The sequence below is a fragment of the Volvox carteri genome (assembly GCF_000143455.1).
Source record: "Volvox carteri f. nagariensis unplaced genomic scaffold VOLCAscaffold_58, whole genome shotgun sequence".
NCBI lineage: Eukaryota > Viridiplantae > Chlorophyta > Chlorophyceae > Chlamydomonadales > Volvocaceae > Volvox > Volvox carteri.
In genome coordinates this window covers 623934-640322 of record NW_003307601.1, presented here as the reverse complement: position 1 = coordinate 640322, position 16389 = coordinate 623934, and the positions used below count along the sequence as shown (strand labels likewise).

Here is a 16389-nt window from a genome sequence, read left to right as displayed (position 1 = left end):
GGCTGGAGGCTTTACATCACGCCCCGTGCTGGAACATGGCAGCGTCATGCAGGGTACTGATGGGAAGGGCCTTATGGACCTGCTGGGCGCGCTGCCGCTGGCGGAGCATTGTAAACCCAGCCTGGCTACGTGTCGGCCATTTTGGCGTAGCAGATAGAGTAGCCGTGGGCTGCACACGCTTTAGCGGTGGAAAGCCCGTACATGTAGCAAATTAAACACGATGGTGTGGTGAAAGCCCTGAGCCAGTTCCCAGCCGCCCGCCTGGACCCTCTCAGAGCACCGCTGCCCCCGGCCCCCTCATTAAAAAACTTGTTCCCAAAGGTAGACAGCACGTACGTCGTCGTCGATGGCGATCACCATGAAGTTCTTGACGCCCGCGCGTTGGCAGCCATCAATCCATAGCTTAAGCATCCCATATTTGCCATTCGGCGTGATAAGCGCGCCATTTGATACTGCTGCCATCACCTCTTTATTAATAGCGATGCGCTCCTGTGGGTCAGGGACCGTTGCACACAACCGTTCACGTCCCGAGGATTACGGTATCATATACACCAGCTCGACAACGTCAAACTTTCTTCGTGCATGTGCATGGCTCTCGCTAAGGCGAGGAGGCACAACATGCCATGACCTTCAATCTCAAACAGCTGTGCACTGTGTTACACCCCACAACAGAATCTGTGGCGGCGCTCAGTACCGGTAACGCACCAGCACAGTTTTCAAGTCACGGCTCCCGAACACGGAATCTTCAGCTGCTGCCCCTGCTGCAGCTGCTGACGCTGTGAAGGTAATGGTGATCAAGAGCAGGCATTGAGCCAATGCTTTGTCCATCATGTCTAAAACAATGATGAATTGTGACGTAAATCAGTTGATAAGATTTGGTCAAGTCCGCAGATCAATGCAAATACAAAGTTTGCACACATGAACAGACATCGGTCGCCAAGTCTTCAGGGTCAAGGACAAAGAATCAAGGATGTTTACACTCCCCAGCTTGCCGTTTTGGATTGCATAGCTACAAGTGGACGATGCCGTATTCCGGGCAGCACGTTAGTTGTTTCTTCAACCGAGATTCAACTCAGGAAGCCTCGATGGTGTTGTTATGGATTATTAATTTTTGTTCTTTGCTATTCATTTTGTGTCTTACTCAACCTGACATAAGCTCCTTGCAAGGCTCTTCGAGCGGGCTTCCGAACTCCTAAGACAATACATCCTCAACCTCTTAGGCACACAGGAATATACATATGGGCCTGTAGGCAATTTCTGTGCTGGTCTGCGATCAAATTAGCGCGTGAAACTGGCTGCCTTCCTTCCGTTGCCCGAGAATATGGCAGGCGTACCGCCCGATTTTGAAGATACACTTCCAGGGGACGCTCGAGTATGTATCTCATGCAGCGGCGGCGCATTTAAGACTCTTCACCGGTCGACATGGCGACGTCACATGCTGCCGCAGGTGGATGTCCCCAGTACGTGGCGGAGCGTCGTTATCGGCAGTAACACGGTGGCTACGGAGACGGGCCCTCTTAAGGCTGAAGAGGTGTCAACACAAACAGGCAGTCGGGAAAGCCACGGCACGCAAACCGACGATCCTGGTCGCCCCACATCTCCGTCAAAGCTTAAGGCGTCGGGGCTGGCCGACTTTGTGAAAAAGTAAGTCGCAACACAGCTCACACGCCTCCATGCCCTTGAGATCCCCTGGAGTCCCTGGCAGTGGGGCCAAGCGGCTGCAGACCCAGTGGATCCCCAAGGGAACCCGGCTAAGCCTAAGAGCACAACGGGACCGTCGGCACTCGAACATACCCTGTCCTCGCACACCTGGGCGCCGCGCGCTCAAGCGAGCGTAACCCAGATATACCCGGGCCCTGCGGAGGGCAACATTCTTCCAGCCCTCCTTCCTCCAGCCCTCTTTTAACTTCCCACCTCATAGCCCGCGGCAATACCTGCGCCGTTCCCGTTGATCCAGCACTTGCCATTGTTTTTTGAGAGTGTTGCGAGTGTTGTGCCTGGAATCGGCATTTACTAACCATGTTTCTCCCTCTTGAGGACATAGAGGCAACTGAGCGCCACAATGTGGCGCTCAGTTGCCTCAATGCACGGTTAAACCGACGGCGGATAACGATCACCCGAACAATCGCCCTAATTCATGTGCGCCATTCGCCAATGGGGCATGAGTCCTGGTTGGAATCCGCAGCGGCTTCTCCTTCCCATCCGCCTCCTCGCCTCCGCAGCAGCTTCACTCGTTCGTGGTTCGTCTTTCCCATCCGCCTCCTCGCTTCTTGGATGCGCGCATGCAGGGTGGAGGGCATGGTGGCGGTCGAGCTAACCAAGGCAACCGAGGAGGCAGAGGTGCTTGAGCCCCTCACGAGGGCGGCCGACGAGGAACAGGTCCGTATGGTGCTGTGGAGGGCCCCGTCCGGGCGAGGGAGGGGTGCTTTTGTTTTCCCCAATACGCCCATCCAGCCCTGGCTTTCCCCCCCCCGGGTCCCCCCCAACCGCAGGAGCCCGCTACCTGCATGCACTTCTTGTCTCCCTTCCAGCCCGACGACACGGGTACGGCCGTGGATCTCAACGCCACAAGTACCCAGGTCAACAAGCACAAGCTGGTGGTGACGTGCCTGTCCTGGAGTGCTACGGGACAGACCATTGCGGCGTCGTATGGCAGGTACGAATGTGCAGTACAGAGCAGTTCAGGCCCCAGGGCCGTGAAGGCGCCAGCACTGCGCCGGGTCGCGTCAGAGCGTGGAAGGTGAAAAAGGAAGTGGATGGCCGTCGGAGGAATGGAGGGCCAGAGGGTTGTCGATATGGCGTAGCTGTGGTTGTGGATGTGTCTGGTTGTTTGTGTGGTTGTGCATGTGGCTGGCACAGGGTCCCTGTGGGGGAGTGGGAAGCTCCTGGGGGGCTCCTGGGCTGGCACCACACATCCTTTTGACACGCGTACGGAGCCACGCCGACCCCAGCCATGCAGCCAAGCCCCGGGGTCGCCGCTGCGCGCTGCAGCTTCCGCTGCTGCACCTCACCCTGCACCCTGTTTGCACGCGAGAACTTCACCGCTGTGAAGGCCCGACAGAACGGCCCGAGCGGCGGAGCGTGTAGTAGCTGGTACACAGTACGGCTATACAAATACGCGCAAAGCTATACAAATACCGCCAGCATCTCGAGAGGCCTTTTCAGCGGCCAGCTACTACAGAGCGTGAAATGGAGGACGCGGGGCCTGAGTTTTCTTTTCTTCTGGAACGGCGCCCTCTCTGTCGGCTGTTGTTTTGTGCAGCGCTCTTTTTATGCTGTGCTTTTTCCTCCTGTCGCCTGCGCTCTTTCCGCGCGCGGCGTTCTTTGTAGGTATGCATGTCTGTGCGTCAGTTGAGTGCTTCCGGCAAAGCGCACTGTCGAGGCGCGAGGCTCGCGAGAATGCTGTGCGCAGTGCATCGAGATGTGCATTTTCCATCAGATGGAACTCACGTGACAGCGCTGACGAACCTGAAGGCCCTGAAGGCCTTATAAATGAGGACGATGCATGCCAAAACCTACAGCTCCTATGGGACATATATTTCTTGTTCGGCCCTATCATTGAGGCACACAGACATACAGACAGACATGTATGTAATTGTGTCTATCTGGGCCCGCGGTGTACGACAGATACGACGTCGTGGGTTGGTGCACGTTCCCTGGAGCGCTGTGCACGTGGAACCTCGGTCGCGAGGAGGTGAACACCTGCCGACCCGACCAGCGAATCGACACGGACACCTGCCTCATGAGTTGCGCCTTCCACCCGGCGCATCCGGTGAGATACGTGTAATGTGTGCGTATGTATGTATGTATGTATGTATGTATGTATGTATGTATGTATGTGTTCGTGTTCGTGTGTGTGTTCTTGTGTGTATGATTTTGTACATGTGTATGTGCGTGTGTGCGTGGGCGTGTGTTCCTAGGCGTGCACGTTCTGGTCTGCCTAGGTGCGCACAGGCGCTTCCTAGCTGCTTTTAGCGCCTTTATCGCCTAATTAGGAATCTCTTGGTTCGTTAAGGCGGGACCGCTAATTGCTCGTATGTACAAGCAGCGGATGTAAAACACACACACAAACACACAAACACACGATCATTCAACCAGCCAGCCAATCAATCAATAAACAAATCATCTAATCAACTAATCCACAAATCCGTCCATCCATGGCACCAGGAGGTTTCATTCATCCCCTCTTCCCCCGCAACTCACTTCCCATCTCGCGCGCCCCGCTCCTCTCCACCCCCCCTCGCGGCCGTCCAGGCGCTCATCGCGGGGGGCACCTTCAACGGCGAGCTCTACGTCTGGGACCTCAGCACAGAGGGCGACCAGCAGCGGGGCCGATCTGATGTACTGCTGGATGTACGGCACATGGAGCCGATCCTCAACATCACGTGGCAGTACAACCTGACGGGTGGGTCTTTCTAGCTGCTGGCTGTGTAGCGGAGTGGGTGGCCGTGGCTGTGGCCGGGTTGGGTGCATCATGGTCCACTGGTCCATTGGTTGGGTGTCATCCAGCAAAGCAGGATCAGGCCCCTTCGAGCCCCTCGTTCGCGGTTCGTCCTGCTGCTCCGAGGACTCACGCCCAACGGAAGGCGACCTGAACGAAATCCCAGAGTGGCGGTTATGGTAGCGGTGGTCGTGATGGTAGTGGTAGTGGTGGCAGCAGTCGCGGTAATGGTGGTAACAATGCTGGTGGTGATAGTGGTGATAGTGCTGGCAATAGTGATAAAAGGTGGTGGTGATAGTGGCCCCCAGTTTCCAGCGGCCCCCGACACCGACACTAGCACTGGCGGTGAGAGGGTCCCTCTGCGGCGCAGATGCTGCCAAGTACGGCACCAAGGACAAGGCGTACCGGTTGGTGACGCTGGGCGCTGACGGCCGTGTGCTGATATGGCTCTGGCACAAGCTGGAGGCGCCGGTGTACGGGTACGACAACGGGTGTGCATAGCCATGGTGTGCGCAGCTGTGGCTATGTGTATATGCGTGGTTCTGTGTGTGTGTGTGTGTATGTCGGTGTCCGTATATATATATGTATATATACGTGTATATATGTATATATACGTGTGTTATTTCATGAACTGAGCCGCTGCCGTCATTCCCACTCTTGCTCCTTGTGCCCAAGCACTTCAACCATTCCATTGCCACCGCCAAGTTATAACCTCTTGCCCCGAACCCTACCCACCCACCCACGCACCCACCCGCCCGTCCCGCAGGTACCAGCTAATCTTCCCGCAGCCCGGCATTGACCGGCGTTTCGTCTGGGGCGGCGCCTGCATGTGCTTCCAGCGCGAGGCGCGAGGCGCATCCTCGTCCTCATCCTCGTCGACGGCGGCAGCGGCGGCGGCGGCAGCCGCTGGCGGGGCTGGCGAGGCCGCCGGCACGTTTCTGGTTGGCACGGAGGGCGGCAAGATCTTCAAATGTTACAATGACACCAACGACGCCAATACCAAGGCAAGGAAGCGCCCGGGCTGAGGATCCGGGTTGTGGAGGGGTGCATGGGTGCGGGGGGGGGGGTGGGCTTGGCCTCGGCTCTTGCATGGGCCGTAGCCCGGGCTTCGGCCTGGGCTGCGGCCCGGGCTGTACGGATGGGTAGGAGGAAGGGTCTGAGACTCTGGGCTGTCTGTCTGTCATGGCCAGCCGGCGGGCGCGGCACTGGTGGCTCGGCACTCCTGGCAGGGCTGTGAGCCGCCTGGCGCCCTCATGGTGAGCACCGATCTGGGGCTCGGGGAGTGGTCGGTGCCGGCGGAGGTACAGCGCCACGTGGCTCACGTCCAGGGTTGTGTGGCTGGGTGTCCGCTGGCGGGCCGCTCCGTCGGAGCGTGCAAGGGCAGGCCGGTCAGGCCGCCTCTCTCTCGCGCGGGTGGGGGCCGTCAGTGGTAAAAGAGTCGGAAGCCACCTGCAGTCGGGTGGCCGTACGTAGGGCAGCTGCCGCGGGATCCCGCCGGTCATGCGCCGGCGGAGCGCCATCGGGCTGACAGGGCGCGGCCGCCAGCTGCTGCTGCTGCTGCTGCTGCTGCTGCTGCTGCTGCCCAGCTCTCGAGTTGTTTCGGAGTGCGGTCCGTGGTGTTTGTTCCCAATGGCACGTGTTCAGTTGGAGTGCATGGGCCGATTGCCCCGCGCACCTTACAAACACGGATAGCTGGAGACAGTGCTGCATTCTATGGTGTCTGTCTGTGTGTGTGTGTGTGTGTGTGTGTGTGTGTGTGTGTTAAGGGACTGAGCCGCCAGCAGGAAGCACTGGAGCACTGTCGCACACGCACACACGAGCATCTGTGCTTGCGTGTTTGCTGGTGCGTCCTTTGCCCCGTCAAATCTTTGCAGGAGTTCACTCGGGCGGTGGCGGCGGGTGAGCGCGTGGAGTTGCGGACGCCGGTGCGGGAGGCCAACTACCAGACACACGCGGGTGCGGTGTTTGGGCTGGACTGCTCGCCGTTCCAGGTACGATGCCGGCGTCGGGCGAGAAGTGCATGCACGCCCTGGCCGGGGGCACCTGGGGAAGGGGAGGCGCCAATCAATACGTTGATGGGCTCGGTACTGGTGATGTCGTCGTGGTGGTGGTAGTGGTGGTGATGTCGCCTGAGGGGGATGCTCACCGGCTGGGCTATGTGTAGTGTGTGTCTCATGTCTCCAGGAACTCCATTTCGCACATCTGGCGGCGGGGGGTTCAGACACAGATACAGAGGAGGAAGGGGGTGGTTCAGAAAGGGGAGGGTCGACGAGCGGTCGGTCCTCCTCGCGCCTTGTCGCTGTCACTTCGGAGCGAAAGTATTGTGACTTGTTGGTTGGCGGTGCGAAGGCAGGAGGGAGGGGATGGCACGAATTGGCTGGTTGGCCATCTATTTATCTATCTATCTATCTATCTATCTATCTATCTATCTATCTATCTATCTATCTATCTATCTATCTATCTATCTATCTATCTTCCTGGCTGATTGGCTGATTGGCTGACTGATTGGCTGACTGATTGGCTGACTGATTGCTTGACTGACTTACTGACTAGTTGACTGGCTGGCTGACTGTTTTGCGTGTGGCACCCGTGGAGCCCTCCTCCCGCAGAGGGGTGTCTCCGAGGCCTGTCTTGTGACACCTTTGCCCTCTTCCCCTGTCTTCCTCGGCACCCACTCCCCCCCCTTCCCTTCCCCCCTCCCGCTCTTCCTCCCTCGTCGTCTTCCCGCAGCGGGAGCTGTTCCTGACGAGTTCTACGGATGGAAGTGTGCGGCTGTACTCATCTCTCCGCATGCAGCCGCTGCTGCACCTGGAGCCCACAGCTGCCTACCTGTTCGCGGTGCAGTGGAGCCCGTTCAGGCCCTTGGTTTTTGCGGCGGCAGCGGGTGGGTAGCTGGCCAGCTGAGTGGGTGGGCGCGTGCATGGGTGTGTTGGGGTGGGTGCGTGTTAGGAGGGAAGATGGGATGAAGTGCATGGGGAGGTATTATGATGGTTTGTGGTTAAATGGAAATGTGTGGTTGAGTGTTAAATCCTGCCTTGTTGTCTCATCTTAGCTTCTTCTTCTTCTCCTTCTTTGTGCTGCTGAATGCTGCTGAATACTGCTAACTGCTGCTAACTGCTACTGCTAACTGCTACTGCTAACTGCTACTGCTGACTGCTACTGCTAACTGCCATTGCTACTGTCAACCCGTTGCTGCTGTTGCTGCAGCTGACGGCTGTGTGTACATGTACGATCTCATACGGGGTCATGAGATCATCCGGCCGGTGCTGACTCTGGACGCCAACGGCATGCGCAAGCCCGTGTACGCACTGGCCTTCAACCCGCGGAAGCCTGACCTGCTCGCCACGGGAGACACAACGGGCATTCAGGTGGGTGGGGCCGGGGTTCGAACTGGGGTTCGAGTGTATGACGGCATATAGGGTTGGGGTTGGCCCTGCCTGTGAACCCCCTAACGCGGGGGGGGGGGCTCGGTGTCCCGTGGCCCAGCGGGGACCTTTCAACTAGGTGCCCCTCGCCCAGACAGCTCATGCACATCAGTGGAAGTGATCAGCGGCGCATCCATAGTTTTGTTGAAACGGCTCTTTTCCCCGACGCTTCTTAGCTGCCACTGCCACAGCGCCGCCCTGTTCTGCCCCGCCTGCCTCTGCGTGCCTGTTTGCTCACTTGCCTGCATTGTGAAATTTCCGACCAACCGGCGTCGTAGAGTTGCGTGATGATCGCTTTATGTTTTGATTTGTGTATTTGATTGAGGCTATGTTGATTGATGCTATGTTATTCGCCGTGCGATGGCGGCGATGACGACCCCACCTGGACCACCCCCCCATGCGTTGCAGATCTGGAGGCTGCCTTCTTCCCTGACGGCTGCCCGGCGAGGTGAGGAAACGCTGCTGTCTAAGCTGGCGCAGGCGGACGACGTGCCGGAGCTGCTGAAGAAGAGGGCGGGTCGCTGAGCTCCATGAGCTCTCCTCAGAGAAGGTCGCAGCTCAAGGTGCAAGTTGTTGCAATTCCATTTTAGAGTATGTATGTTGTTACAGGGTGGTTAACTTCGCCAGCGGCCCCCTTTCCCGGGGCAGTCCCTGCTCTCCCCTGCTAGAGGGGCACCCTAATCCGTCACCCCATCCGACTTCAGAATGTATTCGTTGGGTTCGGCAACTCACCACCAGCATCCAACCAAATCTAGCGGATCAACGGCGCATCAACTTAGTTCCTGGTCAGCTCGCAAGTTGATATTATCACGTCCTACACCGTCCATAAGATGGGGGGCCACCTCCCATTTCATCACTCCTCAAACACCCGAGGAGCCGGCAGGCGGATTTGAACCCGGGTCGACTGGGTCAACTGGGAGCAGAAGTCAGGCCTTAACCTCTGCCAGCCGCCTGCCTAGAGTATATTCGTGAGTTGACTCCTCAGACGAAGCGAAGAAGAGGGGGCCGGGGCTGTATCAAAGAGGAAAATCCAAATGAATTGTGGACCTGATGCGGATTGGGTATGATTGAATTTGGTGAAATGGCAAAGATGGAAATCGCTCGTCAGCAGGCGCGGTGCACGGAGCTGATGACACAGTCACCGACCCAGATGGGGCACGTGACTTCAATGAAGTGATGTTTGGATCCGGTGCCCGGGGCTGACGGGGCGGATCCCGGGATCCATTGGATCCGGGGTGTGGGAGAGAAGACGGGGCCCGTAAACGTGACGGTGGAAGTGGCGTTAAAATGTTTGGAGGCTGCTGGAGGAGTTTTCGTGGGGCCTCGTTTCCATGGCACCTGATCCAATACGGGCGCGGAAGAAGAATGCAACGCTTTCATGTACATACACACATACATACGTACGTCAATGCAGACAGACATACAGCCCTCATATATACATGTTTGCATACACGCGCACCGTGGCGTGGGTGTGCGTGTGTGTATAGAAGCGCGTCCGGCAGCATTGGGACTACATGAGCTCGTTGCTTGGAGGTGCATCATTTTATATGCGGCCAAGAAAAGTGATGCACTCTCTTCCCTTTCTCACTCTGCTCCTCCTTTAGCTAGTTGGCGCGAGCGTGATTGGAGCGGGTGAGGGTGAGGGTGGCGGCGAGAGGGTGGGGACAAGGTGCGCTCTCTGTTAGAGGGGTAACGCCAGAATACAGCCACTGCAAGCGATATGAGGCTACGATTATTATTTCGCAACTACCCGGCAGGTTTGGATGAATGTATATGCCAGGTATCCGCATGATACCCGCGATTGCTGGATGCCATACGAAGTGTGCGTATGAATGCTGTTGGGGACGGGCGTTAATCACGAAGATGCCAAGATGCCAGCGTGGCGTGTGGCGGTGGCAGGGAGTTGGGAAATCTGCAGTCGTAAGGGGCACATATGCAGGCATATGTGAGATTGAAAAGAGGACGCATAGAAACTGGTGACGCCGACGCCTGTGGTGGTGCCGGTGTCGTTTTGCCGCGCTCGTTGTTGTGTGCCGGACAACAACGTGCTTCGAGGCTCGGCTTGCAGATGCCATATGATTGCTATAGATGGCCGTCTTAGGGCTGACGGAAAATCGTATTCCTTTTGCCACACGCTTGTAAGCATTTTTCTGTGTAAACCATAACGTTATAGGCGTAAGCATAAGCTTCAACTTATTGTGATAGGGAACCGTCTTTTGCAATAGTAATAGGATCCGAAGGCCCCTTACTTCGTTCGTTTCTGCCGAGCTCTGATATTGAAGGAGGGTTCCGCCCTGGGAACCTACTCCCCAGACGGATATGTAACGCCCTCGTTTAGCCAACGCGCGACTTCCAGAAATCAAGCCACGTATCAGCTGTTACCGCATTTGCGTTGGACGGCTGCATTAGGCAACCTCCCGGCACGCTCAAATGCAAATTTGCGCTTACGCACGTTTCCTAGGTCAAGGAGTATCGCGCTTTTTTTCGCGTACATCGCACTAGAATGTGTCTAACAATCGTTGTTGCAATTGCGCCAGCCCACACTGCAGCTGCTTGTTTAAGCTGCTCTACCGAGTACTCCCGTACAGTCAGGAACGCCGGTACAGGGCCGTTAGTTCTTCTGCGTTCGAAAAAGGGCTTCTAAAGAACAAGTCAGCCCCTCTCCACTGGAAAAATGCCAAGATAATAGGCTTTTCAGCGGTGAAGGCTCTTGGAAAAGCGCGTGACTGACACTTCCACCATCCTCATCCTTGATAGGTTGGCCCTTCCAAATTTGCCGACCCTTCCAAATTTGCCGCCGTCCCGGGCCCTCTGCTGTCCTTATCCTGGGGGGTCCACATTTCTATCCTACTCTTTCCCATTCGTATCCTCCCGTGTGCCCGACGACCCTTCGCCGCATCCTGACCGCTCTGCAACCCCCCTCCGTTCTGTCCAAACAGGTCGTTCCAAACAGGAAACATCAGCACTGCAGGGCACTGCCACCACGCTTTGTGCCGGCTAGGACGCCAACCATCCCCAAAGTCACTTCCTGCGGCAGCAGCTACAATCCATGAACGACGAAACGCCATAGGGTCGTGAAACTCGATGGACAATAGAGGTACGGCTCGTGGCGGCGGGGATGAAGGCGGGCTGAAGGGTCTCCGGAGGCTGAGCCACCAGCTGGTGGGCTGCAGCTGCAGCCCACCAGCCCACCACCTTCAACCTGCAGGTTGAAGATGAATGCCGCAAACGGCCATCCCCCTACGACAGCATCTAAGATAAGAAAAGTCCACAATTTAGTGGACTTTCCTTAGACGCTGTCGCAGGCCGCAGGATTATGTATACAATCTAAATATATGTGGGGCCAGTCTACGTATGCGGGGGCGGGCGGGGGCGGGGGCCTCTCCGCGCCATCGAGTCGAGCCATTATCATGCGAGATGCGAACCGAGGTGGAAAAGACAGCGCCACAGGGCTGATGCGCCGGTGGGCGGCGGAGAGACTCACACAGAAACGCCGCGGGAAGGGGAACAGACGACAAAGGGATTACGCGCTCTGGGCCGATGATGACCTGCAACCATTGCACTGCACATTACCGTCCTCATTCTCGAGAGGTTGCCGGCAAAAAACTTTACGTCACGCAAACGACGGCACCATCCTGGATGCTTCCAGCCGCTGGGCCACCCTGGACAGCTGCATGGTTATAGTATTTACTTCCACTGTTGATGAGTGGACGCGACGACGCATATCAGAACAGGATGGGTTGCTCCAGGTTACACGTTACATAATGCAGGGGAGAATGAGTAGCGGGTTGTACGAACGGGTCTCAGGCCTAGCCGGACCTGGGGCCTGCGACTTAGGTCGGCGCAGGCCTTATCGCAAGGCGCAAGAATGCGAAGGACCACAAAGGGTTTGGAGAGCAGGGTCAAAATATTGTGGCCAGGTTTTAGATGAGACCAAGGTTATAGTAGCTGATAGTTGTTTTCTTTCAGCGGGCTGAAATACGCAGAACGCGTTTAGCAAATTCAAGTCATTCGTACCGTATGAGCTCTGCATCTGAGCTACTTCTCAGCTATGCATTTAACAGTGGCTTCAAGCCGTTTATACCGTATCAGCTCCGTATCCGAGCTAGTGCCTTTTATCGCATGAAAAGGTTTTGTTATCTCAAGTAAATCAACTTAATGTATATACGCGCACCGTTGTCCACCGCTCAGCTTTTTCCGTAGTTATGCCGCGTTACCGTTACCGGATACGGGCGCCAGTTATGGCCTTTCCCGAGCTTGTGGCTGCAGAAAAGAACGAAATGAAACATAAGAGTATTATATTTACTGTTTTTAAAGTTCATCATCACTGCTGCGCTTGTCCGGGTCAGTCGTCAGGCCTACAAGATAACGTTAGTAACCAGACCTAACAGGCGTCCCGCGAATTACGGCCCGTACAGAATGTCACGATTAGAAGCATAAAAGTAAAGATACCGCGGAAACCGAAGACAACTCTCACAATTACGCAATACTCGCTTCTGGGATTTCGCGAGCGACGGCAAGGACGTTGCAGTCCTTTATCTTGTGATTGAACGTCTTCATCATCATCGTCACCATCACCACCACCATCATCATCATCCTGACATAAGCCAAGATTTCCTTTGAAAGCTATCATGAACAGGGTAAGAACGTGTTTCGGTTCATTGGGGGCTGTCCGATCCACTTTTCGTTCTATCAAGGGCATCACCAAAAACATGAATGACCAGCAGCGTGGGGATATGACTTTGTCCTATGCATGAACACCCGCTTAATTTCACTTCCTCGCTTGGTCCTGCCTAACTACTTCTCCTCTGCATGTTTGTTTTCCTTCTGTAATGATCCTGCTACTGTCCTTCGACATTATTCGCATGTCGGTTTTTCCTCCATTCTCGGCAAACGTCATCACATGTATTACCATAATAGGTATTCAACTCAAAATGTGGAGGCATCAAACATCTCTTTTTGGCCCTGAGTTTCTACGGGCAAGCCAGCCCGACTTCCCCAGCAGCTTTCACCACGCAGTCGCTTGGTATCATCCAAAGTAGATATTTCATATCTACCGTTAAACTTTTATATGTAGCCAATTGCAAACTATCATGATGCATGGACACCGCTGCAGTCTGCTACAAAGGACCTCGCCCGCCCGCACGTCGGGTTGAAAACGCCGACCCAGACTTACATGTGTTATACTCCCTCGATTAAATACAGGAAAAATACGAGTACATTGCTTGCATTGGAAGCGGTGCTTACAGTGAAGTTTGGCACGCAATCGACAAGTCGACATGCCGTGTAGTCGCCATAAAGGTGCTTAAGCAGGTGGGGAGTACGACAGACGTGAATGCGGCCGGGGTATCTTTGGCGTTCCAGCTGGAAAAGCAGAAAGAGATGAAGTGACGCCCGGATGTTGCACTTTGACAAAGCGGCCGTACCATTGCGAGCCGCGGCCCACTAAAACGGAAATCCGTCGAGGGGCGCTGACGTGCTGCCAGAATTCGAGAAAAAAAATAAGTCCGTCACTGCAGCAGTTACCTTCGTACTTTACTCGAATCTGTGCCAGAAGCTGCAGTCTGCAGCTCAACGTTGCCCTTGATCCCATATGGGATCATAAAAAATGTACTCGCACATGTACGACAGTACTCCATTGGAGATTTGCGATCGATTACCGTACGGCTCGGAAGATACCTGCGGGGTAAATGGCGACACCCGCATTAACGTGGTGTTGTGTAGTGTATGTGCCCAGCTAGTCATGAATCAGTCTCTCCCCCGTTAAAACTCTTGCCCCATTGTTTATCCCAATGCAGCGAGCCAGGAAACTCAGCATCCGGGGTATCTCCCCTAAGATGTTTATTCTGCAATTACTTATACACGCACTCATGCAAGTACATAACTCCAATGTACACAGGCTCACACTTGCAAGGCGGTCATGCGGCTGGTGCATCGCGAGGTTCGGATGCTTCAAACGGCCAACCACCCCAATCTTGTGAAGCTCCTCTCCGCGTTCCAGTCACGAAGTGGCCGGGTGCATCTGGTGGGTCGCTGGGTCGGTCAATATGTGTGGAAGGATTACCCAACGGCAACGGCTATGGACATGGCAAACGTCATGTGAAGATGGCGCACATGATCCATGTGTATGCAAGGAGGAGCCAGCAGGGCGCGCTGGGGAGCACGTACGGCTTCCCCAGCTCCATGGCGATGCACCTTAGCGTCCTGAGCGCACTTCAGGCACCCGTCAGCATTTTCTACTTCGCAAGTCTCTTCCCCCCGCATGTATGCCACAGCTCCGTCCAGCTTCCGTCCTCAACCTTCGCCGCCGCGAAAACTTAGATGGAGAGCAGCTATGGATAGGCACAGGCCAGTCTCAGCCGTCCCCATCTTGCCAAGCTACCAAACGTCAAGATCTACAGGGTCCAGACACGTGCGTCTGCACCGCCCGGCTTTCCAGAAAATTCACAAGCCGCAGCTGAGTCAATTGCTGTGCTGCCTGTGTGTCAAAGTGTTGCCTGGTCGCATAGCATGCTGTCTGTTTGCTGAGCTTGCTGCCCCATCGCGAAGCTTGACGAGAACTGTTACTTAATTTGCTGTCTTGCTGGGGTCTAGGTTTTCGAGCGCATGGAGACGAGCATCATGGACGAGGTGGAGGCCAATCCCGAGGGCCTACCGTACGCCATTCTTAAGGCGGCTGTATGGCAGCTGCTGCGAGCCGTTGCACATCTACACGAGCGAAATGTGAGTGCAGGTTGGGGACATGAGGGGGCATGAGGGGGGATGAGGGGGCTTGAGGGGGGATGAGGGGGCATGAGGGGGCATGAGGGGGCATGAGGGGGCATGAGGGGGCATGAGGGGGCATGAGGGGGCATGAGGGGGGATGAGGGGTTGTGCAAGCAGGAAGTGGGGTACGAGGGCGAGATGGAGCGAGCGACTGGGTGAGCCTGATCGCGCTTGGCCTGGGGCATTGTGCGCACGCGTCTGTCTACCTGTCCGTGTATCTCTCTGTCCGTGTATCTCTCTGTCCGTCTGTCTCTCTGTCCGTCTGTCTCCACCTGGCAGCTAATGTTCAGCATTGCTCTTTACCTGTTCGTTTGCAGATTATGCACAGGGACATCAAGCCCGCAAACTTGCTGTTGGACGGTAATGGCGTTGTCAAGCTGTGCGACTTCGGCTTCGCACGGCATGTCGGTGGACGCGGTGAGCACACGCCGTACATCGTGACTCGCTGGTATCGCGCACCCGGTAAGCAAGAGCCCCATCGCGGGATCGATCAACGGATCCATTTGATGCATTTGCGCACGTTCCGCAGTGCTGTACTTCCATTTACATGCCTCCAACACACATGCGAATAAAATACAGGCGCGCGTACATGTGTGGACAGAACAGCACGTCATTTGTTTTCCCTTGCAACTAACTTCAGCAGGAAGTGCTGTGCGGAAGCTATAACAGTGTTATCCATAGCACGAAGGGCAGCCGAATGTTCCACCATTGAAATGCCCTCTCCCTGTTGCTACTGCTGCTACTGCTGCTACTGCTGCTGCTGCTGCTGCTCTCGCAGAAATCCTGGCTGGAAGCGAATACGGGCCCAGCTCCGATGTGAGTCTCGGCTGCTACCCCTGCGCGCTTACATGACAGCTGACATGACGCGCTTCAAGTGGCCCTTTGCTCGTTAGTCTTTTCAACCTGATAGCGCCGTCTGCCTGTCCGCCCGCCTAGCCTTTCTGAAAAGGCTTATCGCGCCTGGCCCCGCACACCTTTCCTTGCATGGTTCGGTTCATGTTGTAGGGATGTGTGATTGCACTCTTGGTTGAGCAAGGTCGTTGTCTGTGCTTTTAGTCCAACCCGACCCGACCCCACCGCACAAGTCCGACGCCGCCGGAAACTGTCGCATCGCGCAGGTTTGGAGTATCGCCTGCACTATTGCCGAGATGGCCACCGGCACCCCCTTGTTCCCAGGTACGAAGGCACAACCACATGTCCTGTACCATTGCAGTACAAAGTACTGCGACAGGCAGCTGTAGCTGCAACTGCATACGGTGAATATGCGGTTTAGGTTGCAGTTTCTGGTCGTAGTATTGCGCTCGGGACTCTGCGTCTCCCATCCTCGCCCGCGAAGCGGCCACTCTCTGGGCACGGCTGGGAAAGCACCTGCGGTGGAGTGGGCCTCGGTCCCCAGCCGACCCTTAGGTTACCGTGTAAGACACAGACATACACACATACACACACATACACACACATACACACACATACACACACATACACACACACACACATACACACACATACACACACATACACACACATACACACACATACACACACATACACACACATACACACACATACACACACATACACACACATACACACACATACACACACATACACACACATACACACACATACACACACATACACACACATACACACACATACACACACATACACACACATACACACACATACACACACATACACACACATACACACACATACACACATACATACACACACATGTGTGTGTACGTGTGCATATGC

At 55.6% G+C, this 16389-nt stretch overlaps 3 protein-coding genes across 3 annotated transcripts in view; 2 read left to right on the top strand and 1 right to left on the bottom strand.

The window, feature by feature from the left end:
• Positions 1–927, bottom strand: part of VOLCADRAFT_107128 (uncharacterized protein) — a gene marked incomplete at its 3' end in the record, with an annotated part of 8014 nt that extends 7087 nt beyond the window's left edge. The window contains exons 1-2 of the mRNA XM_002956142.1: positions 706–927; positions 337–489 (exon numbers count right to left, since the gene is read on the bottom strand). Of these exons, the coding sequence (XP_002956188.1) occupies positions 337–489; positions 706–831 (279 nt within the window). The 5' untranslated portion in view covers positions 832–927. The remainder of the gene's footprint in view (positions 1–336; positions 490–705) is intronic.
• Positions 928–1447: 520 nt separating this feature from the next.
• VOLCADRAFT_121494 (uncharacterized protein) lies at positions 1448–8391 on the top strand (the record flags this gene model as incomplete). The annotated part of the gene is made up of 11 exons (XM_002956192.1): positions 1448–1644; positions 2289–2379; positions 2493–2656; positions 3628–3772; positions 4255–4405; positions 4568–4786; positions 6028–6050; positions 6316–6432; positions 7172–7325; positions 7649–7809; positions 8275–8391. The coding sequence occupies exons 2-11, from the start codon at positions 2299–2301 to the stop codon at positions 8389–8391; spliced, it is 1332 nt and encodes a 443-aa protein (XP_002956238.1). The 5' UTR covers positions 1448–1644; positions 2289–2298.
• Positions 8392–13065: 4674 nt separating this feature from the next.
• On the top strand, positions 13066–15809 carry VOLCADRAFT_31990 (uncharacterized protein; the record flags this gene model as incomplete). Its single annotated transcript, XM_002956191.1, has 6 exons — positions 13066–13179; positions 13766–13891; positions 14461–14589; positions 14949–15093; positions 15410–15447; positions 15750–15809. Coding segments are annotated over 6 exons (612 nt in total), but the record flags the coding sequence as incomplete, so codon positions are not given.
• Positions 15810–16389: the final 580 nt, after the last annotated feature.